The sequence below is a fragment of the Temnothorax longispinosus genome, chromosome 5, assembly GCF_030848805.1.
Source record: "Temnothorax longispinosus isolate EJ_2023e chromosome 5, Tlon_JGU_v1, whole genome shotgun sequence".
NCBI classification, from domain to species: Eukaryota; Metazoa; Arthropoda; class Insecta; order Hymenoptera; family Formicidae; genus Temnothorax; species Temnothorax longispinosus.
This window is the reverse complement of record NC_092362.1, coordinates 15,236,388-15,263,002: the sequence shown is the minus strand read 5'-3', so window position 1 is coordinate 15,263,002 and position 26,615 is coordinate 15,236,388. Positions and strand designations below refer to the sequence as shown.

The 26,615-nt window shown below is 36.4% G+C and overlaps 3 protein-coding genes and 1 long non-coding RNA gene across 12 annotated transcripts in view; 3 read left to right on the top strand and 1 right to left on the bottom strand.

The window, feature by feature from the left end:
* LOC139812634 (uncharacterized) overlaps window positions 1-5,511 on the top strand; it is a 59,528-nt gene extending 54,017 nt beyond the window's left edge. The window contains exon 3 of the long non-coding RNA XR_011731902.1: window positions 3,810-5,511. This is a non-coding gene — a long non-coding RNA (uncharacterized lncRNA). The remainder of the gene's footprint in view (window positions 1-3,809) is intronic.
* Window positions 1-5,796, bottom strand: part of LOC139812633 (uncharacterized) — a 28,730-nt gene extending 22,934 nt beyond the window's left edge. Inside the window, exons 1-4 of one of the 2 annotated variants that reach the window (XM_071777614.1) lie at window positions 5,520-5,796; window positions 1,312-2,302; window positions 518-596; window positions 239-401 (exon numbers count right to left, since the gene is read on the bottom strand). In XM_071777614.1, the coding sequence (XP_071633715.1) occupies window positions 239-401; window positions 518-596; window positions 1,312-1,555 (486 nt within the window). In that variant the 5' untranslated portion in view covers window positions 1,556-2,302; window positions 5,520-5,796. Of the gene's footprint in view, window positions 1-238; window positions 402-517; window positions 618-1,311; window positions 2,303-5,519 lie in introns of both variants that reach the window. The other variant, XM_071777613.1, reaches the window with a different exon arrangement.
* Window positions 5,797-7,871: 2,075 nt separating this feature from the next.
* Pym (partner of Y14 and mago) lies at window positions 7,872-9,885 on the top strand. Its single transcript, XM_071778499.1, has 3 exons — window positions 7,872-8,067; window positions 8,456-8,549; window positions 8,645-9,885. Exons 1-3 carry the CDS (start codon window positions 8,037-8,039, stop codon window positions 9,168-9,170), a joined length of 651 nt encoding a protein of 216 aa, XP_071634600.1. The 5' UTR covers window positions 7,872-8,036; the 3' UTR covers window positions 9,171-9,885.
* A 759-nt stretch (window positions 9,886-10,644) lies between these two features.
* Iml1 (GATOR complex protein Iml1) lies at window positions 10,645-26,523 on the top strand. Of its 8 annotated transcripts, none has more exons than XM_071777633.1 (25): window positions 10,645-10,852; window positions 11,011-11,382; window positions 11,472-11,597; window positions 11,676-12,147; window positions 12,223-12,419; window positions 12,519-12,802; window positions 12,976-13,193; window positions 13,273-13,491; window positions 13,764-13,931; window positions 14,022-14,165; window positions 15,556-15,564; window positions 17,090-17,307; window positions 17,396-17,601; window positions 18,018-18,192; window positions 18,270-18,494; window positions 19,848-19,943; window positions 20,757-20,830; window positions 22,722-22,832; window positions 23,215-23,422; window positions 23,790-23,895; window positions 23,955-24,182; window positions 24,372-24,532; window positions 24,616-24,784; window positions 24,873-25,186; window positions 25,440-26,523. In XM_071777633.1, exons 2-25 carry the CDS (start codon window positions 11,032-11,034, stop codon window positions 25,635-25,637), a joined length of 4,677 nt encoding a protein of 1,558 aa, XP_071633734.1. In that variant the 5' UTR covers window positions 10,645-10,852; window positions 11,011-11,031; the 3' UTR covers window positions 25,638-26,523. The 8 variants fall into 8 exon arrangements, with proteins under 8 accessions (XP_071633734.1, XP_071633733.1, XP_071633732.1 ...); XM_071777636.1 differs by having other exon boundaries at window positions 10,646-10,852; window positions 18,294-18,494; XM_071777632.1 differs by lacking the exons at window positions 15,556-15,564; window positions 20,757-20,830 and adding an exon at window positions 21,879-21,949 and having other exon boundaries at window positions 19,833-19,943.
* Window positions 26,524-26,615: the final 92 nt, after the last annotated feature.

The following is a 26,615-nucleotide window of genomic DNA, read 5'->3' as shown; positions in this document are numbered from 1 at the left end:
TATTCTAAGTAAGTCTTTTTTTATTACAACATAGTCCACATTCTTAATACAATTACTTCGTAATTTTATCGATGAAGAGAAATTTATATCTGATTAAATTCTATCAAATTCTACGTCGCGCGCGACTTTCGTCCGACCAAAAGTATGCTGATCGACGATCCCCGTTGGTAGCAATATTCTATTCGTACAAGATTTTTCTTGCCCGCTTGGGAAGGTTGTTAAAATATCATTAACTTACGTCTTGTGCGGAGAGAACCCTCGTGGCAGCCTCAACGGGAACATTTCCGGAATGCGGATGATGATGCTGCGACTCGACTGCATTATCGCGGTTGCAGACGTTCTTGTACCAGGGTAAACCGTTCCCGCTGTCCCTGTCGTTCCGATACTTTCGCCACACGTGCCTGATACGCATATTAGAAAAACATATAGCTGGCTGTGCGTGTCAAAAAAAATAACCGACCGGCCCGGCACTCCGCGGATGGCGTATCTCTTTCGCAATAAGCAAAAATTAGCATACCTGACGCCGAAGGCGATCCCCAAGGCGATGATCAGCGGTAATAACGTCGATATGCATGCAAGCAAAACGGTCTGTATGTCTGAAAAGTTGGCAAGGATACCTGAAATACAATAATCATAAAATTCTTGAAGCGAAAGTATACGATAATAACTTGAATCTTTTACTAGCTGATCCTTTCGTATGATTATCCTGTCAGAGCTTATTCGTATCGCGTACGGCGTATCGACAGAAACGGATACGTACAAATAAATAAATCTGTGGCGATTATCTCACAACGACGCTGGTGGTACTACACACTAATGTCTCGGTTTATTTTGAATCCTTTTCGAGGCACAACTGAATAAAAAAAAAACGATTCCTTCAAAAATCTGTTTTCAGTATTTATAAACGGAAGAGTTAAAAACGCAAAAACGCTTCTCATAAACAAATGAATAAACTTCATAAAATAGAAATATCGTTTTCTTTATTAGTCTCCATCACATTTTTCAGGATTAAGCTTTTGCCGGGTAGAATTGAATTTTTGTCGTGATAAGTTTATCTGAAAACAGACATCCTCCTGAACCTTCCCGGCCCTCGCTTAGACGACATTTCCCAAGTGACTTTAAGTCGGCCGACTTTGAAATACAGTCAAGAGATGCGTCAAGACGGCTTCGTTGAAAATCCAACGTCTTAAACCTTTCGAATGCATAATTAATTAAAATTCGGACCGTGAAGAGGCGACGCCACCCACACTTCGCTGTCTTTATCAAACACTTTTATATATAGCTTTCTTCGCGGTACACCGTGCTACTTACTGTGATCGAGCTCGTCTTGCTCGACGAGATACTCCGTCACGTTGTGGACGCGATGGTGAGGTTTGATAGTGGTGACGACCGCAGGGTCGCCCGTCATCGCTGCGGACGGATTAGTCGTCTCGGCGTTGAACGCGGCCGCGACCACGTTGGAAGGAAGGAATGTCATCAACGTGAGATTCAGCTTTTCCGCCGCCGTCGTCGTTCTGTCGTACGCTGTACGATTCTGTGCTATCGTTTCCGCCATCCCGATGCATCACCCAAGAGATCCAATCGGTCCAAGCGAATCCGCGTCGATCGCGTAGAATGATTAGCGGCAAGGGGCCCAAGGGCAAAGCTAACGCACGGGTGATTACGCGTGCGTTTGATCTTTTGTTTCCGCGATCATCCCGCCTTTCTGTCTCCCTTTGACATTTCGCTACCACGACTAATCCAATTGCGAGTCAATCTATCGCATTTAATTCGGTTTTCCCTCTCTCGCTTCAAAAAGATACGCAGAAATTGCTCGCTGATAGATTAATGCATCGGAAACGCGTAGGAGCCTTACATTTTCACGTGCGTACGTATATATATGTACATATACATGCAATCGCCCACGCACGTCATTTCATCTTTGTGAGCTTTTACGTCGAACTAGACTATTAATGCGGTACGAGATCGTCGTTCTGTCACCTTTACTTTAAATGGTAACGATATCAAATGCAATGTTAAAAACATGGTGATAAAGAGATAAAAACCTCTCTGTCCCGACTCTTTCCTTACATTATTAAACGTACTTTTTGCCGCTCTATCTCGCGCTTCAGCTGTCAAATAATACGTTGAAAAAATAGCGGCTTACAAATTACATTGAGAAAAAATTTACAGAATAACGATCTTCTTCATCTGCATTCACTTGATCCTCTTTTTCTCGTCCTTATCGTTTGCCTTCTCACTATTCGCATGGCCGTCTGTCGTAAAATTTATTCTTCTCTTTCTGGCAAATCTGGATGCGTCACTGCAACAAATTTTGTTTCTCTGGTTAATTAAAAGTACGATCTCAGAGTTGTATAATATTTGTGACATACTTTTATTTTCAATTTTCTAAACGCAAAACGACATGATTTCTTCGCCCTACCTTTAAGATACTCTACAATCAATAAATAATAAATTAAAGCTTCAAAGGTCGACGATCGAATCAAGTTTGTAAAGTTTTAAAAATAACAGAACATTTAATTAACTTTGAGCCAACTCTTCAATTCTAGCTAAAGTTTAATCATCGAGCTAACATTTTGATAACTGTTAAGATTTAATAATCTCTTGCTAGAGAGACCGAACGCGTACAATCTAAAGAGGCCATCATCGCGGTTTACGGGAAATTTCGGAGCATCTTGTACGGGGAGATAGGCGCTTCAAGATTCCACAGTACTGTAAGCGCCTTATGTAGGCTATAAGCCTGCGATTATGCCAGCCGATACATACGCAAGCGACACGCCGCGAAAATCATCCAGGCGACGACGATGGGGCCGCCGGCGCCGCGCCGCACGCCGCCGCGCGCCGTCGTCGTCGTCGGGCGATGGATATTCGATGTACTCGATACGCTATGTAGCGCGCATAATGCCGCTGCGTGCTGCGATATATGCATGCCGTGGCCTGTTTGACGGACCTCGGCTTCGGTCTCGCAAAGTGCACCGTAGCAACGCGCGCGCCGGCAGCATTCTATGCAACGAGGGCAAGGGTATATATGCGGGGATAAAGTTCAATCTGGCGTTAAACGTGCCCGCTGCATCGCGGTTCTCGTAACACCGCGGATTATCCTGTTCGGGACCGCTGCGGCGCGATAAAGTAAAAAATCGAAGCAATCCCGCGGTCCCGCGCGCACCCCGTATATAGTGCCTTCGTATATACGGTATTCGGTAACTCGGTGGGATGCGAATATTCGCAACCTCTGCGCTACTCCGTCCCACCGGCACCGGTGCAAGCTGTAAACTACTCTGTACGCGAATATATTTAATTATAAAATCATAACACGTAAACAACTTTGACCGACGAGAGCATTAACATTGCAAAATTCTTAGCAGAATATATTCTATATTGCACATGGTTATTTAATTATAACAACATTCTTAGCGGAATATACATACATTTTATCCGTCAAAATATACTTATATTATGCTTCTGCATTTAGATATTTTCGCGTCTTTAGCGGTCTTCAAAGTGCAAAATCAACCAACTGATATAAGAAAATTCTATGTGAGAATGCTATTAGAAAATGCTGTAGGAAAATAAAAATATTACTGTAAAAATACATATACATAAATTTTGCTATGGATATAATTACGCATTCTGGGATAAATAACATTCTTAACATTCTTATATAGAGTTTTTTCGCTATTTTCTGGCTTCGTGATGGTTTAGCTTAGCGTTACAAGTTTATACGGACATTTCGGTAAGAAGAAACTGTCGTAGAGAAGCGGAGGATGCCGCAGCAATTACGTAAGTTTTCCGGGACTCTTTCGCGGCAGATTGCGGGACTCCTGGAGATGGGAGGGACGGCGAATAGTCCGGATCATAAGTCAGCTTCTCCTTCCGCGGATGACGATCCCATCTTCTGGCGCGACGAGGCAGTCGTTTCTCATATACGCCTCGCCTGCATCGGTGCAATGTCCGATGAAAAAGGGGGGAATGGGAGAGGGGGGAGGAGGAGAAGGAAGAAGAGGAGGAGGAGGAGGCTGCAAGGTCCAGGACCGCAGTTTGGGTGAAGCTGTTCGACGCGTCACGGCAGCTCTCTTCTAGATTCTCCTGTTTACAACCCTCAACCGGCTGCAAGGCATCCGCAACAGGCGATCGCGATCATTTTAAATATTTACTTCGGAATCCAAATTGCTTTATACAATGATCTCGATTAGTTGAAAATTCAGCAGCCTCACGCTCGCATGTACATTCGTTATCCCTGTACTATTATGCAATTTGCATTACAACTCAGCTGGATATTACAATTTTTATCTCGATGCCAAGCGGAACGACGGAAAAATGTAAAATTAAAAATGAAAAAATAAACACTTTTGTTCATTATTCTTTTCTCCGACCCTCTCTTTCTCTTTCTTCTCTCTCATTGTGCAGGTATGTTTTAATTAGATCTTAATCGCAAAATTGCACAATATGTATACAAAATTTTACTAGAGAATTATATTTGCATTATTCTATTTTCATACAATTTTAATATTCACTTTGTCTTTTTAAAACTTGAAACTAGCCCGCGCTTCTTCAATTTAGAATCATACAATATTCTTATAATTTACTTTAATTCCTGAGTAATAATATATTAAAAATTAAATATAATTTCCTATACGTTACTGTACAAATATGCAAAGCAAGTTTTTTAAAGCAACAATTTGTACAAAATAGAAATATTTTTATGTTCTGTCTAAATTATTGCTTTGTGAAAGATCGGTCTTGTGTATTTTCGACTTTATTTTTGCCTTTCTCCAAAAAAAACTTTATAGTTTGAAGTGGAATGCAATATTAACAGAAAGTTACGTCATTTTGATAATTGATAAAGTGCCTATTCAATAATTATCCCAAATTTATCTTTAGCTTATTGTTAGTACTGCGTTCTATAATTTTTTTAGGATATGCTACTTTTTTTATCTTCTATCGTCTATTTGAATCACGTGCTCATACTGTGATTTAAACTTAATAACAATAAAATCAAATAACTAGGATTTTATGGAATTTAGATTTATAAATTAATTTTAATGCTTCCCCCAATTCATCCATGCGTTTCCACATCTATCAAGTACGTAACTGGAACAAAATCATATGTAAATTCATGCAAAATGCGATGCAACAAAATATATTTGCATTAATTGACCGCCGTGAACTTCTTAGAATCATTCGCTGCTTAACAATGATTACATAAGCCAGGACCCCCCGTACAGGAGTCACAATCAGGAGACTTTTTTAAGTCTATCCGCTGCATTGCTCCCGTGTGTGACCTTAGAAAGTGACCAGCCTTTGAACTTACATCTATTGAACGGTACGCGACGCGCGGTTCCATTTTTTTTCATCTAACATGCAGTGACCTTTAAAGGGACGTCGCGAACGAGTATGAGAAACGCGTACGAGAAATCGAGTGCAATAAATCTACCTCTTCCCCTAATCGAAACGCGTGTTCGATTATCGCACAAAGGCGAGGCACTGGTTGACGAGGATTCGTTTGTGCGCCTACGTACCAATTGCGGTTTCCATTTTCCGGCGCGGGGCGATGCATTCGGATCGTGCACGACCCGAAGACGGAGCGAGGGACAAGCGGATTCGGTGAGGAATCCCGAGATCCGGGACCGCACAAAGTAACGATCGTAACCGGGCCGGACGTCCCGGTGTACCCGGGGACAACGAGACACGGGGAAACTGCACACACACCTCCGATCGAGCCGCGGTGGACTTGACACGGGTCGCGAAAGGGAGGCTGCGAAACTGCGAGATGAAAGCGGAGCGCAACCCCCGGTGCGCGCGCGCAGCATCCCCGGAAGCAGCCCGGCTAGATCGAGGGGTAGCCCTCGGGAACGTTTTCTCGCGACTCCTCGAATCAACGCCGAGATATTCTTGTCGCGGCCCTGTTTCCTTGACCCTTGTTCTAAATGCCCCGTAAAAAGTCAAAGATCGAAATTGTTTGCTAAATAAAATTCCTGAAACTCTCCTTGTTTATACTATTATATTTTTTAAGTGAAATTTAATCTTTTATTTTCTTCAAGAACAATTTATAGCTTAGGCTTTTTAATGATTAATATTTAAAATAATTATTGCTAATCAAATTAATATTAATGTTATTCAAAATAAACTCTTAACGCTGTAAAACGTTTTTCGACTTTTAATCATATAAGAGCAAATATATGTATGTATTTTTTGAGAAAAAACGATGTTAAATAATTCATTTATTTATATTTGTTTTTTTTTTTAATTTTTTTATATTGTGATAAATAAAAAAACGGCAATATACACACTAAACTATTTTGTAACATAATCTCTGCAAAAGAAAATGTTTACATTTCTTACATATATTTTAAAATATTTTGTTGAAAGTATCTATATATTATTTTTATTTTTCTCGAGTATCTTGAAAGAAGCTAGTGCACTCAAGATATTTCTAAAGCTAAGTGTAAAAAGTTAGAGCTTCTCATTCAAACTCATCGTGGGGAAGGTCAACTCTGTCTTCGTGACAATTAACGAATGAGAGGAAGTGCACACAACACTCTAAAAAACATCCTGTACTGGCGTCAATCGTGCAATTAGTAAAATAGAGCTCTCGTTTTGAGCCGGCGCGGCGCAATGACACGTGACGCAGGTCCGAAATTCAACTCGCAAAATCCCAATTTTTATTTTAAATTACATGAAAGACCTTAGGACGAAGCCTAATTGACCCTGACTTGCTTACAGAATCCTAAACTACTTTGATAAAAAAAATTTCTTAGAATTTCTCACATAATTTTTCAACTTCTTTATAAATTTTATAACTTTTTAAAAAATTTCTCGGATACGAATTAAAACACATAATTTTTCGATTTCTTTATAAATTTTATAACTTTTTAGAAAATTTCTTAGATACAAATTGAAACACTTAAACAATGTTGAGAAAGTCCACATCTTTTATACAATTCTTTATATTTAATTTTGAAATGTTCTAAAATTTCTTATTCTACATTTTCGAAGGAAACTTATAAAATCTGAAGAAATTTAAGGTATTTTTTTTAAATCTTTATAAATTTCAAATATGAAAAATTCTTAAAAATATAAGATAATACGAAAATCTTTTTTACCATCCTTTATAACTTTAATCTTTGTACAAATTTAATCCTCGCGAATATAATTTTCTTCGATCACTGGCCTAGTTTACACCGATCACTTGATATGTGTATTAAATAGTAATTAAATAACTATGTAAATTAGTTCGATTATTGGCTGATCAGCTCAAATATATTCTTTGATACGCGTATCAAGAGATCGGTGTAAACTAGACCATTGTGGAAAAAGGCTCATCCATCTCTCAGACATACAAACATAAAAATCTCTGGACTTTTTTAATTAAAAATAATACAGCCAATAGAGGAACAGGTCTATTTGGCATATTTATATACAGTTGCGTTTTTTTACAATGTTAATAGGAACCGTGTGTAAATACACACCCCGTAAGATCTACAAAGGTGGAATTCTCAAAGATAATATCTAAGTTTAAACCAAATTATACCAAAATGTAGGAATACCTACTTCAAACAAAATTTCGCATCTGAGTATAATAATAATAGTAAAATAAAGTATATACATATACATAGGCTTATATTCATTGTGTTACAGAAGACCATTAAAATTAGAAAAAACAAGGATACATAAAATATTTGTAAAAACTCAGATACTACCAACTATACAAATTAGCTGCTCCCACGGTCCCAGTCAGTCCCAGTGGTCCCAGGCGGAGGTGACGCGTTAATTAAATCCGTGCGAGGGGGCCGGGGCCGGGGCCGCGCGACTCGGAAACGAGGCCGCTGGCGACACCTGTCGGGCGCGCCTCGCGACCGAGACCCGCACCGCACGCCACCGGAGCGGAGCGGAGCGGAGCGGAGGAGACAGGAGACCGCTCCGGAGGGGTTCCGCTCCGCATACAAGAGGCTGCAGAATGGCACGCGGATAGTCGAGGACTTTTTACATTTTATTTACAATTTTCGCGGACGCGCGCTCCCCGCGAAGCAATTGCGATGGCGTCGACGTACATCAAGGACGAGACGGGTAAGCGCCGATCGCTCGCCGCGCCGCGCGAACGGGCGTACCCCGCGGCCGCGTTACCGCGCCGGCTCTAACCTCGGACGTTGTAAACAAGTGTAAAACGATCGGTTTCCGTGTAATAATAGACCGTTCCCTTTTTCCACGCGCTATAGTTAGGCCGGGTCAACCTCGGGGAGTCTTCACGTGTCCCGGAACGTCGCGGCGTGTTTCCCCTAGGCTGATTACAGTGATTACCCTGCTAGAATTCTCGCACTTGCGTTAACTATAATGTATTTTGTTTAATTGAATACAACACTCGAGATGTTCTTGAAATTTATAAGTGGCCAACGCCAACATTTTGCAAAAATGTGATCAAAAACGTTGTGACTGAAACGTTCGGTTATTGTTTCAGGTACGTTTATCCCCGCGAGTCAACGACCCGATGGCACGTGGCGCAAGCAACGACGTGTGAAAGATGGATATATTCCTCAGGAAGAGGTCCCATTGTAAGTAATCGCGATATATGTCTTTAATATCTTGATATTACACGGTGACTTTGTTTCACATCACATTTTCTATCGTTTTGTTATTCCCTTTGCAGATATGAGAGCAAAGGAAAGCAATTGATAAAGAAGCCTTTGTATCCTGTGGGCGCAAGTCCAGAATTTATAGCCGAACATAAAGCTAAGATGGAGGCTTTAGCGGCGAAGAACAAAGTGATACCCGGCACGCAAGCGAAAACCCAAGAGGGATCCAAGAAGAAGAAGAAGAAGAGCAAGTCTAAAGCTGTGGAGCCCGTCGTCGAAGGGTTGTCCAAAATCACGATCTCAGAGCCCGAATTTCATAAAGAAGTTCCAGCCCCCCACACCGACAAACCGCTGTCTAATACTGCGAAACAAACCACGACAAACAACATAGCTAAGGACAATTCGAACGCCGCGCAAAAAACGACGGCCGATCCGCAGAAAAGATTGAAAAATCTTCGCAAGAAAATTAGGGAAATCGAAATGTTAGAGGATAAAATCAAAACTGGTGGTCTGAAAAATCCTGATAAGGAGATACTCGACAAAGTCGCGCGGAAAACGGAAATCTCTAGGGAGATAAAAAGATTAGAGGCTGCTTTATAGATCCATATCTAATTGAAACTTTCACATGAATTTGTCAGTGCCATCGGAAAATGGTGCGACAGTAAAACTTTCACAATCCTATTATATGACAGAGGCAAATCTTTGTTCCTTTTGACGGTTACATTACAGTTTTAATATTGCATCTTGTATTCATCATTTTTTTTATTTACTCACAGTGTGTAGATTGATAATATTGATACATACATTTATATATATATATATATATATATATATATATATATATATATATATATATACCGCGATGATTATTTAATTGTCAATGATTCTGAATTCTGATACTTGAGCAAAAACTTATACACGTATCTATTTGTATATAAGAGAACTTACGTGAAAGTTTTAATAAAAAAACGAATGGAGTTTTCGTTAAATTATCCTCAGCATCACGTCATGATTCAAAACGGTTAAAAGAGTAAAATTAAACAACCAGTTTTAGATGAATTTATATTAGCGGTCACGATGATCTGAAATACATGTAGACATCTGTGAGTGTTTTAATGAGAATTATTAATGCATTTAATATGATAAGATAAACTATCGATTTATAATATTTATAGCGAATAAACCCGAAATTATATAAAAGTAAAAATCGTCGCGCTTTTGTGAGAAAAATAAATATTCTCAGAATCATTATCCTATAAGTTTTTGTTAATAGTAATTTTATTATATCAATAAAGTATTGTATCATAATTATAAATTTCCCGTGTAATTGATTTTTCTATGGGAAATGCTTGTGAATAGTCCTGTCAATTTATAAATGCATGTTCTATTAATATACATTACTTGGAATACTTTTTATAATCGAGCCTGATTATCCCATTCATTGATTTTACAAGAATAATAATAATTTAACCACTAATTGTAAGTACGAATATAAAGTTTCATTTGCCCCTTTGCCCCTTCTCGGACGGAGCGCCGCTTGAATTTAAATCGTTTTATAATTAATAATTCAAATACTATTAGGTCGTAATTAGTATCGTAACTGCACGCAATTATAGTATACCGCTACTATTATTAACGTAACGAAAAATACACACGCGGCGTTTTTGAAGTGCATATTTTGTATAATATAGCTATATCGTGTACAATTACGTCAACTGACGATTGAGATAGAAACGTAAATCGGAAGGAAGGAAAGATTAAAACTAATACACGTACACATATACACACCCGCAGCGTAAAAGCAAGGCTGACGTAATAAAAAGGGGAAAAGAAGAGCGATCGCGAGGACGATTCTCGCGATCATCGAGACTCCTAGGCTACCCGGAGACTTCGTCATTTCGAATTTCGAATCTCTCTGACGAAACGCTGTCATTGGGTGAATTCAGAAGCACGACCGCTCACTGAGCCGCTAAGTAGCAATTAACGGACCCTACCGGTTTACTTTATCGACTGTGGGTGAGAAACGCGATTCCTCGGTGATCCGAAAGATGTCGCCTCGTGTACTGTTTCTGATTTCAACGGGCAACCAATAACCAAACTTTTGGTGATTTGCAGCCTATTCGAGATTCGAGCCAGAGAGAAGGAGCCCTTCAATGCCCTTCATCAGCTTCATCTCTCCAGCTCCTCCTCTACTTGCCGACAATCAATTATACGTCTCGCCATCTCGCCAGTCGCCACGCACAATTGTTCGCCAATAGGACCATTGCTGTAATGACATAAACGTATGTAAATTTAAGGGAAAAAAAAGGAAAAACAAACATAAATAACCGAATCGTCTTTGCGAAGTTGACCTGGCGAATCGCTCTGTTAATTATTACATTTATACTCCATTGGACTGATTGAACATAAAAAGAGCACCGCTCGAAATTTTATTCCGCAGATCCAGAATGCCGGATCAAGCATGAAGCTTTTCAAGCTGATAGTGCATCAAAAGAACTTTAGCGGGGAGGACCTGATCATCAACCCGAAGGATTATCCCGGCATAAAGACCGGCGATGTCGTTGAGATTTACCATCCCGACGATGAGTTCAGCCGGCTGCTGTTACAAGTCACCTCCTTCAAGGAGGACCTACAGGGTCGCGAGACCATCAGCGTGGAGAATAACGTAGCGTCGATGTTTCAGCTGCGAACGTTCGCCGATGTATACATGAACATAGTAAACCCGGACGACGTGGCCCTAGATTCCATAGAATTGACGTTTAAGGATCAGTATATGGGACGCAGTGAAATGTGGCGTTTGAAGAACAGCTTGGTACCCTATTCCTTTATTTCACATTTGCTAATTGATCTCTTCTGTATCTCTGAGCAAAAAATATATATATATATATATGTTCTTCTTAGGTAAACACTTGCGTGTACATCAATAAGAAGATAGAGTTTTGCAGCGGTAGTATACGTTGTCAAGTGTACGAGATGTGGTCACAGGGCGATCGTGTTGCCTGCGGCGTCATAACTGATGACACTAAAGTTTGTGCAATATTATGGTACTTTATTATTCCAATGTCTGCCCTTTATCTTTGTTATAAAAGATCCGATTCTTCTTAGGTAGTGTTTCGATCTTCTACAAGTATGGTATACTTGTTCATTCAAATGAGCTCCGAAATGTGGGATTTTGATATACACGGAGATCTTTACTTTGAGAAGGCAGTTAATGGATTCTTAGCGGACCTATTTCAAAAGTGGAAAAAGAATAGCAGCAATCATGAAGTTACTATAGTACTGTTTTCGAGAACTTTCTACAATGCGACCAGTTTGGAGGAATTTCCCAATCATATGAGGGAGTGTTTGCAGCACGATTACAGAGGGAGATTTTATGAAGATTTTTACAGAGTTGCGGTACAGAATGAAAGATTTGAGGATTGGAGTAATATATTGGTGCAACTGCGCAAACTGTTTACTGATTATCAAAAAATTGTCTTGGAATATCACCAGAAGCCAGGTGTTAATATGCCTAAGGCGGTAAATTCCACTGCTGCGCAAGGCAACTTTTTGGAAGTGTTGAATATGTCTTTGAACGGTAAGGAAGGAACGACCAAATCATTAAGTAATTTATTTGTCTATTTTGCATCTTATTCTATTCATATTTTTACAGTTTTTGAAAAACACTACTTGGATCGCAGCTTTGACAGGACTGGTCAGTTATCTGTAGTCATTACACCTGGAGTTGGAGTCTTTGAGGTTGACAGAGAGCTGACAAATGTGACAAAGCAGAGAATCATTGACAACGGTGTAGGAAGTGATTTAGTATGCGTTGGTGAACAGCCACTTCATGCAGTTCCGTTATTGAAGGTAAAATATAAGTACAAATATATACATATATATATGTATAGATATTATGTTTCTAATTTATTTATATACAAGTAATATGTGTGTAATATTTGATTCTAGTTTCACAACAAAGATTCCTCTATAAATGCACCAGATGACTATAGCATGCCTCACTGGATAAATCTCAGTTTCTATTCTACGAACAAAAAGATTCCCTATTCCACATTTATTCCACGAATAAAGCTGCCGCAGAAGGTGTCGAAACATCTGACGGATAATGAAAAATTACATTGCAAAACTAGACTTTTGCAAGAAGATCCAAGAGAATGTTTACATAATACGTTATTCGATTATGATGCTTATGATGCACAAGTATTCCAACTACCAACAGTTCATACTTCAAGGTAAATAAGCTAAATGCGATATCTTAGTACTACAACAAAACAATGTTCTCTCTTTCTTTTTTTTTATTTTTGTAACAGAAATATGGATTATAGTAAAATTCGGCATAGATAAATCCAATCGTCTTTTATTGTTACTTTATTAAATTAATACATATATTTTATTGTCGTTTCAGTGTACAAAGGATAAATACGAGGAGAAAAAAGACGAGCGTGGTGTGCCTTGAAACTCATAATAATGGCCATTTGTTAAAGCTCTTGAAACGTAAAATGTCGGATCCTGATATACATCATCCACCACCTGAAACACATTCACCGTCATTACGGAGTGCTGCAATAACGATACCGCACAAAACAGATGACGATAACACTGAATCTAATGAAGATAAAACTGGCAAGCACATATACATGTTTGATAATAATTTGATTATATCATTGAGATATTTATTACATATCTGTGATAATTTTATTAGGTGTATCCAGAACGCCGGTGAAAAACGACTTAACAGACTCCGAGATATCTCCGCCGTTTAGACCTATTGTTGGTAGCGCTGGTAGTCCAACGAACTCAATTTCTCAACCGACGAATATACTTAGGCCTGGTAGGGCATTAATCAATCCTTTCGATCCGTCACATGTTACCATTAAACTTACCAGCAACAGACGACGGTGGACTCACATCTTTCCAAAAGGTAATTATTACACTCGTTTTATATCGGTAAATATAAATGATTTTCTTTATCTTGTTTTATGTATATGTAATTATAAATGTACTGAATGTCATTTATACATAGTAAATCATACGTGGTAACAATCAACAATCAGTTGTTGAAAATAACAACTATTTAGTTTTAACTTTCCAATTACCACATATATTTTGCACATATTATTTAATATATTAAACCACTGATGACATAAATTTATATGTAAAATCTATCAAAGTTATATTAATATAAATTCATAGGGCCTACAGGAGTTCTAATACAGCAACATCACTATCAAGCTATTCCAATGCAAACATTGGAGTCACAAAGTGAGACTACATTAGCCACTATAGGTGGACCCTCGATGGAAGTTGGGGCGAGCAATTCAAATCAGATTTCGAGATCGGCATCTCAAATAGGATTCCAAGGTCGTTAGTATTTAGTATTATTAAATTAGAGCATATGTAAGGTATGAAATATGAGAGATACAATAGATAATAAACTTCATGGTCTTACAGACACAAAAGGAAAGTTACTGCGACCTAATCCTTCTGTAACTAATGGAGATAAAGCTGCAAATCCTTCAGCTATGGCGAATAAGAGTCTTACTCTCTTGTGGGGTGCTACTGGTGAGCAGGAATGGACGCCTGCTTTAACAACAGGTTTGCTTTAATATTTCTAATAATTCTCTGAATTTATATCTATACATTTTGCGGGAAATAATAGAAATATTATAGATTATTACTCCAAACATTTATTTAACATTATTCTTTCTATAATTACTACATTATTAATTAGGAAGGTTTAATATAATATAAAGTAGTTTGAATGATTTTAAATATATATATATATATATATATGTATATTATAAAGTTTAATATTATTCTGTAATACATTATAGGGCCTAAAAAAATGCAACAAAGTTATCGACTTAGCGTAATTATCAATAAGCTTACAGTCTAAAAGAGAGAATTCCTGAATAATTCCGTGAATGATAAGATTTAAAAATATTCAATTCAGTAACAAGTTATTTACATTACACATAACACACATATAATTCCAGTATCCAATATCCATAAGTTATACATAATGCTTCTTATGTATTGTGCTTTATCACGTACGATATTTTACCTACTCAGAAATTTTGATATAATATAAATATCGATATATGTATAATAAGCAGGAGTGCTCCTGTGGTTTTAGCTTCGAATTATAATAGTATGGCTCTAAATAATCAAAATTAATTTCCTTTTTATTCTTGTGTTTTATATTATAAATTTAATATTTACACATAAATGTATACCACGTTATCTTTAAATAAAATATATAGTCAGCAAAGATAGAGACAATAGTTAGGACATATGGTTTGTTGAAAATCACTACAGATTTGCTCCTGTTTATAGATAGTGACAGTGAAAAATGGAATTTACATGTTGCTATTGTTTCATATCAGATATCAGCATCAAAGAAATTGATAATTCATTACAACTGATAACATTTATGAAAGAATGAAAATACTTGGAAACATTTTGAAAGCAAATACTATCCCAATATTGTCATTTCTTACATTTATAAAACTTGTTAATACGTGTACAGAAATATGTGTTTTTTTTTGTGCATAATACAGAATATACTTCAATGACAAGTTAAATCTTCACATTTTTTTCAATAATACGTTTTCTTTTTCACTTATTTATAATTTTGCATTTATTTTACATGAGTAAAGTAGTTCTTTCCCTTTTTTTATAATAGCTTCGCTTAACCCAATCTTGCAATTACGCTCTGTTCTCATAGAATCACATCTCTGTATCTCGTCGGATGATTACATCCACATATATGTATTTCATATATCCGCGAAAGGTTTTCGCAAGGAAAGAAATCTATTTTCATTCTTGAAAATATCCAATATTAATTTTTTTACAAGACCATCGATCATCGATACGAATAATGTTGTTTATTTCCATGCTATGGTACGTCTAATTGGGATGCAACGCTGGACGCATTGATACGTGTGTGATGTACAACTATGATGTCACTTATGCTGTTTTACAGCCATCATAGGTTAGCGCCATATACTATTAGGGATTGATCCGGTTATGGTATACATTTGTTTATCTATATTAGGGACGTTAGCCCGAAGTAGAAGCGTCACTATTAAAATAGTTTCTTCACAATTCTTCACCATTTCTTCGCCGTAATTGTCTTATGTGTCTGATGCATGTACAGCAGATTTCTAGAATTTCAAACGATTATCTTTTTTTTATTTTTTAAATAATATAAAACACATATCCTTTCGCCTGATATTTTCAACCTGTTCCTCCACGTTGAAGCTTAACATCTTCGCTGTAAGCAGCTTTCATCTACCGCACAGATCGCCGCTTGTTCTTTGCTGAGCATCTCGCAAACTGCTCCTTTGCTGTTTTCGTCAGTCAGATATATATTACCTTATGTAAAGCTTATACTTTTCCGCATTTTTATTTTTATTTTTATTTTTTTTTTAATACTATTTTATGTGTCTCCTCTCACTGACAAAATGTGCTACAATATAGCCTCGGTTTTCCACATTTATAAGTTAAGGCATACCTACGATACGTAGCTGTTTAGAGATGCTTATTACATTATATTCTCTCTTTTCTGTAGATCTAATCGAGTAACTTTATTGCACCGGCGTATAAAAAGGATAATGTGTATCTATTTTAGATCCGTTAGTTATCTATTGTGTTACACACACGTGACTTAATAACTCAAAATTGATATATCACTATAGAATATTTGTTATTAAGCACATTATAACTAATAATTGTCAGACAGCATGCATTTAGAGAGAGAGAAGACTTTTAATCTTTATCATATGTAAACAGCATTCTCTCGCAAATCATGAGTATTATTAGAAAATGTTTCAGAGTGGGGGGATAAGGGGGATAAGGAATCTACACACAATAATGTGTCTTATCGTAATTAAACTTGTCAATAGGGAACGTATATGATAAAGATTGAATTAAATATACAGAATGTTCCAAAGAATTTCTAATTATAAAGTCATGTATGCATACAAACTTTATAATAGAATTTTTTTCGGAAATAAACGTCTACTAAATATTTCTTGGACATCATTATGCTGATATTAATATACATTCTACAGAACATTCTGTATAATGAAAATTATATATCAGTAGTTTCTGCCGAAAGGCAAATTAAATATTATTTTTACTGGTAAAGGGAGATTGAATCGACAATACAGTAGATTCTCGAAAATTTGACATTTCTCAACTATCAAAGTTGATGCATTTTCCTGTAGTGACAATTATTGCAATCCTGATCAAAATATAAAATAATAATTTAGTGCTTCGATTTCTATAATTTCTATTTATTTGTAACAAGTGACATCTCATCGAGCATCTACTCTTTGTGACTACATAAGGAAGAAATGGATATTAAATAAAAATAGAGGAGCTAAAAAGCTTTGAGACTAGAAAAGAATATTTTTGAATATCGATTGTAAAATTGCAACTTATCTGTTTCTTCTTGCATATATAGAATGATGTTTGTAATCACATCAATCACTTTAAAATTTCATTCAAAACAGGAGTTGACTGGAAATCTTTAACAATCCCCGCGTGCCTGCCCATCACTACTGATTACTTCCCAGACAAGCGGAGCTTACAAAACGATTACGTCGTGTCGGACTACAATCTTCTCCCGGACGACGTTAACGCAGATTTTGCCCAACAGCGAGCGATATACAAGAAACCGCTCACAACTGTGGAAGTGTTTAAAGAGCTGGTCTCGCAGCGCTTGGCCCAAGTATTATATAAATAAAGCACTCAGTTTTTTTTTTTTAATGCGCTTTTATGTAATTGTATCTGGAGTAATCACAAATATTGCATTTAAGGGTTTCCAGCTAATTATTTTACCGTCACTTAACAAGAATCAGAGCAACGCCACTGGCACCAATCCCGTTCCCGCAATTAGTACGGTAATACGCGGCAGACAGACTGAGTCCGAGCCTAAAGAGGAATATTTGCTTAGCATTGGAAGAATTTTTCACAAAATATCACTGTTCGATAATTCTATAACAGTTACGAGATACCGTCCACGGTAAATATTACATAATTTATAATTTGATATTGGGATCTTGTACCAATCAACTGATTCCGTTGGAACTTAATAGATCTCTTCTTTACACACTTAGTCTTTAGCAGTACTTTTTAAAAGTCAATTTTTCCAAAATTTTAATTACCAGTTAATATCTCACTTCGTGATTTAATTAAATTATCATAGCTACGTAGTTTATTTTATTTACTTGCATATAAAGTTTTTTAAACTCTTTCAAGAGCTTTTTGAATGAGTTGATACTAAATAGTATATAATAAGAAGGATATAAAACTTGTATTTGACACATAATGAGACATATACTTGAATAAATTTTATTATAATTAGTGTTTTTCCAGTGCAACGTGTTACAGAAACACGGAAACTTAAATAACAAATATTGGCAATAATTAAATTTGCAGGCATCCTTACCCACCCTTCAATATTCACTATCAATATCGATTTCATGCTCCGCATCACGACACGTACGAAGTCTCGCGGGTGTCTTTCACCACAGAGAAACTCGAGACCTATAATTGGAATTATCTAGACCATTACATTTGCACACGGGGCCACACTGATTTTGCTTTAGTGGAAGTGAGTGGATTTCCAAAAGTCCGGTTTCCCACATTATTAAGAAAGTTACTAACTTCGATATTTTCCTTTTATTTCAGGATCTTAAATATGTTTTCTTTCAGGCTCTCAAATATTGGAGGTTTCGAGTATTTCTATTACCATATAATAATCCTGCGACCCGCAGAATTTTAGAAGGTTCCCCAAGATGCGACATATACACTCCGCTCAGTAATGCTGAACAGGCATCATTAATGGACGGCTTTCTGCGTTTTATCGAGGGATGGTTGAACAAAATACGACGGCCAAATCCCAACAAAAACTGGGTAATTACTCCCTTTCAAATTTTTTTTTATAGAATTTTATATGTATAGAGATAAATTAATCCCAAATTATTAATTATTTATTAGAAATTTTAAATGTATGATAGTTTAACAGATAATAGAAGACGTTCCAAAAAGTATAATTGCGTCACTAGTAACAAAACTTTATACAGAAGACATTTTTTATTATCTTTAACAAAAATTTCTCCAATCTTAATTCGTTTTGATCATTAATTTTTTTTTTATCGAATCTTTGTTGTTGCGTAATATTTGAACATTGTTGCTGATATAAATCTTTTTGGGACATCCCGTTATATTTATACATATTTTAATTGCAGTTATATTTCATTCTACGTGATATTTATTTTAATTGCTTGATAGTTTTGTTGTAAATTATGCTGTTTGAGGAGATATATTCTATTCCCTTTTTTTTATTCCGATTATTTAAAAAAATAAATAAACATATAAAGATCATATTTTATATGTGACATGAAATATAAATTCAATTCTTGAAGGCAGTCTCTTTTTCTTTCTTGCACATATACAAGAAAATAATGTACAAAAATTGCATTTTCTCTGGAATATCTCCTCTATACTATCTCCTCTATACTTGAATGTTGCATGCTCATATTTGATTGATTTTCGCAGATTTATTTTAATGCTTCTGTTAATTATTTTATACCTTATTAACTTTTGAATTACGCAGTTTCTGTAAACATATTTATTGTAGTATAAAATATAATCTTATTAGCGAAATAATGGTCTCTGACAAACCTAATTCTATCAATTGTAGATAAAACATTGCTGTATAACATGCTGAAGAGACTATACAAGACTATACACTAGGATATACAATTAGAAAACTAAAAGAAATGCACGGCTTTTTACAAAGCTTCTTTTGACACTTTGCGTTAACGTCAGCCTATAACATGTACAATAGCAACATTCAGGGCCGATATCACAGTCTCCGATTAACGTGATCCTCCGATTAAACTCACTCTGCATCTCTTTCTAACTATCCCCCTAGAAAGAGATGCAGAGTGAGTTTAATCGGAGGATCACGTTAATCGGAGACTGTGATATCGGCTCTCAGCAGTATTAATTTACTACTTAACGATATAATACTTATACCTCTATACTACAAATTACGATCGTTCCGAAATACATATCAAAGTATTTGTTAGACGTATCCGTTGACAGCAGATTAAGATTACGATAACAAAGTCACAATAAGTCTCTACTTACAAAATAAAGATTTACAAATTCGATATTACATACGTATAGATGTGCGATAGGTAGAGACATGTAGCTGGAATGTTTGTATGGGGAGGGGGATTTCAGCATGATATGTTTCAGAGCCCCACAGCTCTAGGTGGTGTCCCTCCAAGAGATCCTGCCTCTCATTTGACCAGACGCAGGCACAGCACGAGCCTGATATTCCTCACTAACCAGGTACATCCTCCCCTCCTGTAGCCACTGAGTGGTTGTATACACTGAGTCCAAATTGTTAGGATTCTCGTTCGTACGAGTTTCCGACTAGTTAATTACAAGCGGTACAATAAGAGAAAATTTATTGGAAAGAGATCTTCGATTCTCTACAGACTGTTGTATACACAATATATTATTCCCGATATAGAATACTTATACAAGTGAAGTAAAGTTGCAGCAGGAAAGATAATTTTGCACAACAGTGAAAAGAAGATTCCGAGATTATATTCAGAGAGCGCTCACAGGCTGCCAAGAGAAATTTAACATTCATCTCTTTTGGAAACTTGTAATTGCAAAAACCTCTTTTTACTTGGATGTGGAATGGTCCCAACTGGTGCAATTTTACCCGATTTTTTTCAAGGTTATTCGAGTTTCTCGATAGACTCGCTTCTTTGATACGTGTTACCTGGAATGATCAGGCCAGCTTACACAATACAATATAATCTCACGATAACTATGACCGTGCTTGATATATTTTTGCGTTGAATGTGCATCTATGATTTTTAGCGAGCTTAACCGTTATGCGTCAGATGTTATGATGTGTTTGATTTACACTCTTCTCTCGTTACATATATATGCATATATACACGTATAATATATGTATATATATATGTATATATACATATATATGACTTATGCCTTATACGAGAGCGACTTTTAAGCAACACTTTTTAATGTTTGAACATCGCATTCTAGTTATACCTATACATTTTCACGATATCATCAGCTTGATCATTACCATTCGCAGTTATCCATACATGTCATCATACTTTCCAGACCAATCTAGTCGGCAGCTCTCCTTTCAGGGAGCGACTCGGGAGCAACCGCCTGCCAGAGAAACCGAGACCAAGGTTTGAATATGTCTACCTTGATGATTTCAGCATTGTTGCTTTGCGCCAATTTTTAACTACGTAGTTTTGCGGACTCCTCTTTTGTTCTTTTTTTTCAGTGGACTATCCCAAATTGGTGTGGTCGATGGTTTTCATTATTGCTTGGTTTTTATTATGTACGGCAAATGTTTGATCACTGGAGCGAGACTTTGGTATCACATTGTGTTTAATTGGCTCATTGATTTTACGGAATATTATCACTTATATTTTATCAGTGCTACATATTTTCATGTGCATTTTATGTTAAATACAACTTGTCCAGTACAAGAGTGAATTTGACTTAAATAAAGGAGGAACAATCAGAGAACAATGTCTGATGCCGAAATGCGTGATGACGATATGAAGCATAAACGTAACATAATCGGTGAACCATTCTTTGACGCTTTCCTGGAATTTTACATTGTTTTATATTAATGTGTGTATGGCTATATTAAATCCAGTTTCTTTTCAGTTTAACGCTTTTGGTGATTGCTCTTGCTAAGATCAGAAGCACAATAAAAAAAAAAAAGGATGCACCGATACATCTGACATGAGCGCATACAACACTTTTTCGACTCCACTATTATCGTGCATGTCTTTTTTGTTTGTTTGCGATTTTGTGATTTTTTAAAATATAAAACACACTTGAGTGTCTTTGCATACTACACATACTACAAGTTATCCTTACTCCGCACTTTTGCTCATCGTGGGCTTTGATAATAACCGTCGCGACACTTTGATTAATATCCTCTCGATGTCACTCAATGTGGAGCAGGTGCAACGCATTAGGAGGAAAGCGAGAGAGTCTAAGAGGGACCCCCCCCCCCCACATAGTTTCTGTACCTTTCAGCTTCTTTCATCTTTTTTCTGTTTGTCTTCCAATTAATGCCCAGCCTAGAGAGCATACATACGACGTGCCGAGGACAAATGAGATGTAAAAGCTTAAGTTTAACGGCATTTGTATGTATGCTCTGTGTGAGCATTTTGGTAGTGAGTGAGGGAGTGACGGGGTTGTTGGTCCTCTGTACAGGAGAGGCATGTAGTGAATACCGCTGCGGCTGCCCGCACGTGCCTCGACACTCCTCGCCACGTGCCAAACAGGTTGGTCTCACTCTGTTATTCCTTCCGTAATTCATTGTCAGATTAAGAATACGAAACTATTCGCATACGACGTTGAGCATTAAACACATACGCGTTTTACTTTATAATATGTAAATGGTACGGGCTCTAATCTCAAACTCATGCTGTCGAGTATTCTTTTAGTCTCGCACGTATGCGCTAAGTATGCAAACAGTCACAAAGCCATGCAATATTTTATAGAAGAATCGTTGTAGTAAATTAATTTTTATTTTAATTCACTTTTGACTAACTTGAACAAAATGGCTTGTTTTTTATAAGATAATCGGAATGTGTATATAGGAAGAATATCACTTGAAGTTTATTAAGAATATTGACAAAAAGGTAGACGATAGCGATAAACATTTTTTGCCAACAAGAAAAATTTCTTTTCTTCATTTATTTTCCATAATGGATAAAAGTTAAACTTATGTCTGTGACTAAAGAAATATTCGATAGAACAGCGGTATATTGTATATCTTTTATTCTTGAGATCTTGCGAAAATAAAACCCATAAGATTAACAACGAATCTATTTTCACTTGAATAACATTATCTTGCGATAGAAAAGCGTGTTGGAGCCGTTGTTTCTGTAAAGTTTTTATCTAATTTGCTATGGGGAGGTGACATAAAATAGAATAAAACATTTTTGCTTAGATAGCGTTAACATATAAATCGCTTCGTAGATTCTGCATCTTCTTTCTGCATGCTAGTAACAATTACTTAATGAATATTCTCCATTTTCATGCGTGATTTAGATCCGGTTCCAAAGTGATGGACAGAGGACGTGTGTCGCCTGCCAGTGAAGCCGTTTTGCCGTTGTCGCTCGAGCAACAGCAGCAGGATCATTTCGACGCTAACGACGACAGGTACAAGGATGCCACTTGCTTCAATGACTTTTACTTTAGCAGTAGAATACCTAAACGCATCAATTTGCTGAATGATACTTTGTTTAAGAGCCTCAATGTTCATGTACAAGATAATTCGTTCGGTATGTTGATTACGAAACATTCAGTGTTAAATCGCATCAATTATCAATACTTGGTGACTTATCAATTTATGACAAACCTTCAATTATAAGGTTTATGACATTTATGAAGCAAAGAGTTATTGATTTCGCCTTAATTTATTTTAAGGAAAAGTTCTCATCTTGTTCGATATTGAAAATAAGTAATAAGGATTCTTTCTGAATAAGCTTTGGTCGTTTTGACATCAAATACATAAATGATGTAATTATAAACTTGATTACAGTGCAAATCAGGAGCTGACCAAGATAAAAAGCAATGCGACGAATGTGGAAATTTTGGAGGCCATGAAACATCCTCAAACTGGTGTTGGCTTCTTAACACAACATCCCTCGCTGCCCAGCCAAACGTTTGTTAGCGCTGATGCGATCCAGTGGTTGAACAACCACATAGAAGGCGGCATGGGGATCGAACAGGGTATTAATATCATGAAGGTAAAGATTTAGAAAAATTTTGTTATCTATTCGATGCAGATTATATAATTTGAGTTTGAATAAGTATATCATCCATGTATATTTAATCTCAACTTACATATATTGCACACATTGCTTACATTGCATTTTTATAGATATTTTTGCATAGTTAATAAACATAAAAACAGAAATTCATCTTATATCAAGAAATATGTCAGTTTCTCCGGCAAGTAGAGTACTGCTTAAAACAGAAACGTCACTTTTTAAAAAAGATTTTGCACATTTTATTGCACTCAAACAAAAAAAAAGAGAAGATTTTAATTACACGTTTTATTTAAAGCTTTATTGCAGCAATAAAATTATATAATAACAATTTATCTTTGTACAGGGAATGATTCAAGACAAATTGATATGCCATGCGTCCGGCGATTTCTCGCAACCATTTGTGCTGGGATTTTATTTGTATCATATCGTGCAGGATGAAAATCAAAAAGGTAAATAATGCGACCGAATTTTCAACATATCGCAATTCCATCGCTTTCTTTGGTAACAGCCGCAGACTATTCCGCGCCGCTTGGGAATCTGCAAAGTTTCGAGAACGAGTGGGTGGAGGTAGAAATGAGACCGCCGAAAGGATGGTGTGAACCAACGTCTTCGACAACAGTGTCGACAGTACCTGCCATAACAATACCTTGCGACACTATTGACGAATCCAACGTTCCACCTTTTCTGAGAGACGACATCGATTTAACCGAACCGATGGATGACAGAAATTGGACAGGTACTAAAAGCACGCAATTTATGCGTGTGCCCTTCATATCACGACATTACAAATATCCTTTTAAAATACAAGAAAAGTTAGTCTTTAATTTACAATGAATATAAATCATATACAGAATCATCTATCAAGATTCGTATCGATAAAGTAGAGATACATAAAACGAGTCACATATAATTTGTTTTCTTTTAGTGCCATTGTATAAACATACTCATCTTGATATCGATATCAATAATAAAAGTGACAGGATCGAATGGGGTCACTTGAGATACCAGTCCATTTACAAAGTATATAATTCTTATGAACTCGTAGTACAATGGGTTGCGTCATCTGGGAGCATAGTGGCTGATCTGGTAAGCAACGGTTTACCTTCCCCTATTTAATTTCTTCCGTTACACTGTCGAAATGTTGCTAATAATCGATCTCTGTCTGTAAGATATTCGTTTGGCAACGCAAGGCTCAAATGTGCGGGATACAGATGATACCGATTCCTAGCGATCTGTTAGCGCTACCATATGTCTTGAAGAGCGATCCTCTCAGAGGTCCTATTTTCATACCTCTCGATACAGAATGTTTAATGGCAAATAAGCGGCATCTCTTTGAAGGTTTGTCCTAACTAATCTGATTGTGTTACCAGCCTCATTAAAAAAAACACTGTCCTATTTGATAAAAGTAATGAATACAAATTTACAGAATTCCGTGAAGATACCTACGCACAAAGGTTGTTTTTATTCCAAGAAGCAATTCTACAGAGATTCGGCTTCATGCCGTGCTTAGTCGAGAATACCGAAAATGACCGTCAGTACGTTCACATCACTGGTAACGCATTTATATTAGTGCCATCCACCACGAATACTCGGCCACGTCCACGAACCGGTACGAACGTCGTACGGCGAAATACAGGACAGAAAAGATACCCAGTTCATTCGGACCAGTCTAGTCCGCACGAAGCATACATTACCAGACATGTTGGGGGAAAGAAGGACGATCATAGCACAGATAGGAAAGTGAGTGATCTTATCGCATACTTAAGCGATCATTTAAACTTTCATGAATTAATAACACTGGCGTAAATTGGTAAAGATTTAAGAATTAATAATAAAGGTTATCTCTGAATAAAATTTGAAGAAAGATATTCGATGTTACGATGCAAAATGTTTAAGAGCTATTACAGTCTTCCTCAACATATATGCATATATATTTTTAAAAAACTAATGTCAAATTTTGTCTATTAAAAATCATAATTGTTATTAATTTTAGATGGGCTTTTTGTGGTCCTGGAATCATATGATCAGCCGCAAGTGGAAATTATTATCTCTCTCGGCGGGCGACGAAGTTTTCCAGAAAAAAATCATACAGGATTTTCGACACTTCTGTTCCAATGGAGACAATAGACTTAAAGAGTTTTGGGAATCTTGTTGGGAGTTAAAGGAAAAAACTTGTACAAAAGCAAAGTAGCAAGATGTTTTTTAACGTTTTTTTAAACATCTTTTGTCTAAAGATTTATTAAGTTATCATCGATCATTTATGTAAATTTCGTCAAATCATCATTCGACTGTTAATCTCAATTTATCAAAAATACGATATAGCAAATAGTAATGTTTTTAAGGTATATTTGATAGCCATTGTAAGCAGGATGAAAGTATATAAATTGTACAATATGATTATGTAATACTATAATATGAATTGTACAATATTATACAATATTATTTAAGCTAATGCTATACTATGAGTGATTCGTGGTTTGAAATTCGCATTTCGCTATGAGATTCGTAAGTAATATGAATAAGCAGATTCGTCGAGTTTGCATTCATTGTTTATTACTCATGCCAGCTGAGCAATTTTTTGACAAAATCAAAGGGCGTAAATCACCACGAATTAGTCAATTTATATTGATCGTACATAGAACTAACTATGCTATACAAATAATGAATCACGAATTGCGAATCACGAATCGCATGGTCTGCGTTAGCTTTACGATTCAGCGAAGCAATGCAGATCAGGACACGTATTATGAAACTTTTTGGAATAGATTCCAATCGAAATTGTATAGTTATTTTTTAGATTTATAACGTGTTTTCTAGAGAAAACGGATAATTCTGTTAATTAATAATTAATAATTAGGAATATCGGAACCATTTAGTTAATTCTTTAGATTTCTGTTATATCTTTTAGGGAAAACGAAATAATCGCGAATCCATTCCGAAAAGTTCCATAATACGTGCCCTGAACCAGTTATTGTCATTCAAGAGTGAGAAATGTAGGATATTTTTAAGACTGTGTATGACTGGAAAAAGAAGAAAGAATCTGAAGCAGCTGAGAATTAAATTTTGGAAATTTGTTATTTGCTATCTTTCCCATTTTTTGTTTTAATCCTTGTCTAAAAACCTACTTTACACTTATAATTCTTTATGATCGTTATTTTGAGAAATGTAA

Excerpts from the sequence above, each read along its gene's own strand:
- Iml1 (XM_071777631.1), top strand. The coding sequence starts at position 11,032 with ATGAAGCTTTTCAAGCTGATAGTGCATCAAAAGAACTTTAGCGGGGAG. Across the intron at positions 14,166-17,089 it reads GACGCCTGCTTTAACAACAG|GAGTTGACTGGAAATCTTTA; the intron begins GTTTGCTTTAAT and ends CATTCAAAACAG. Across the intron at positions 17,308-17,395 it reads TCTCGCAGCGCTTGGCCCAA|GGTTTCCAGCTAATTATTTT; the intron begins GTATTATATAAA and ends ATTGCATTTAAG.
- Pym (XM_071778499.1), top strand. The coding sequence starts at position 8,037 with ATGGCGTCGACGTACATCAAGGACGAGACGG. Across the intron at positions 8,068-8,455 it reads GTACATCAAGGACGAGACGG|GTACGTTTATCCCCGCGAGT; the intron begins GTAAGCGCCGAT and ends TTATTGTTTCAG. Across the intron at positions 8,550-8,644 it reads CCTCAGGAAGAGGTCCCATT|ATATGAGAGCAAAGGAAAGC; the intron begins GTAAGTAATCGC and ends TTCCCTTTGCAG.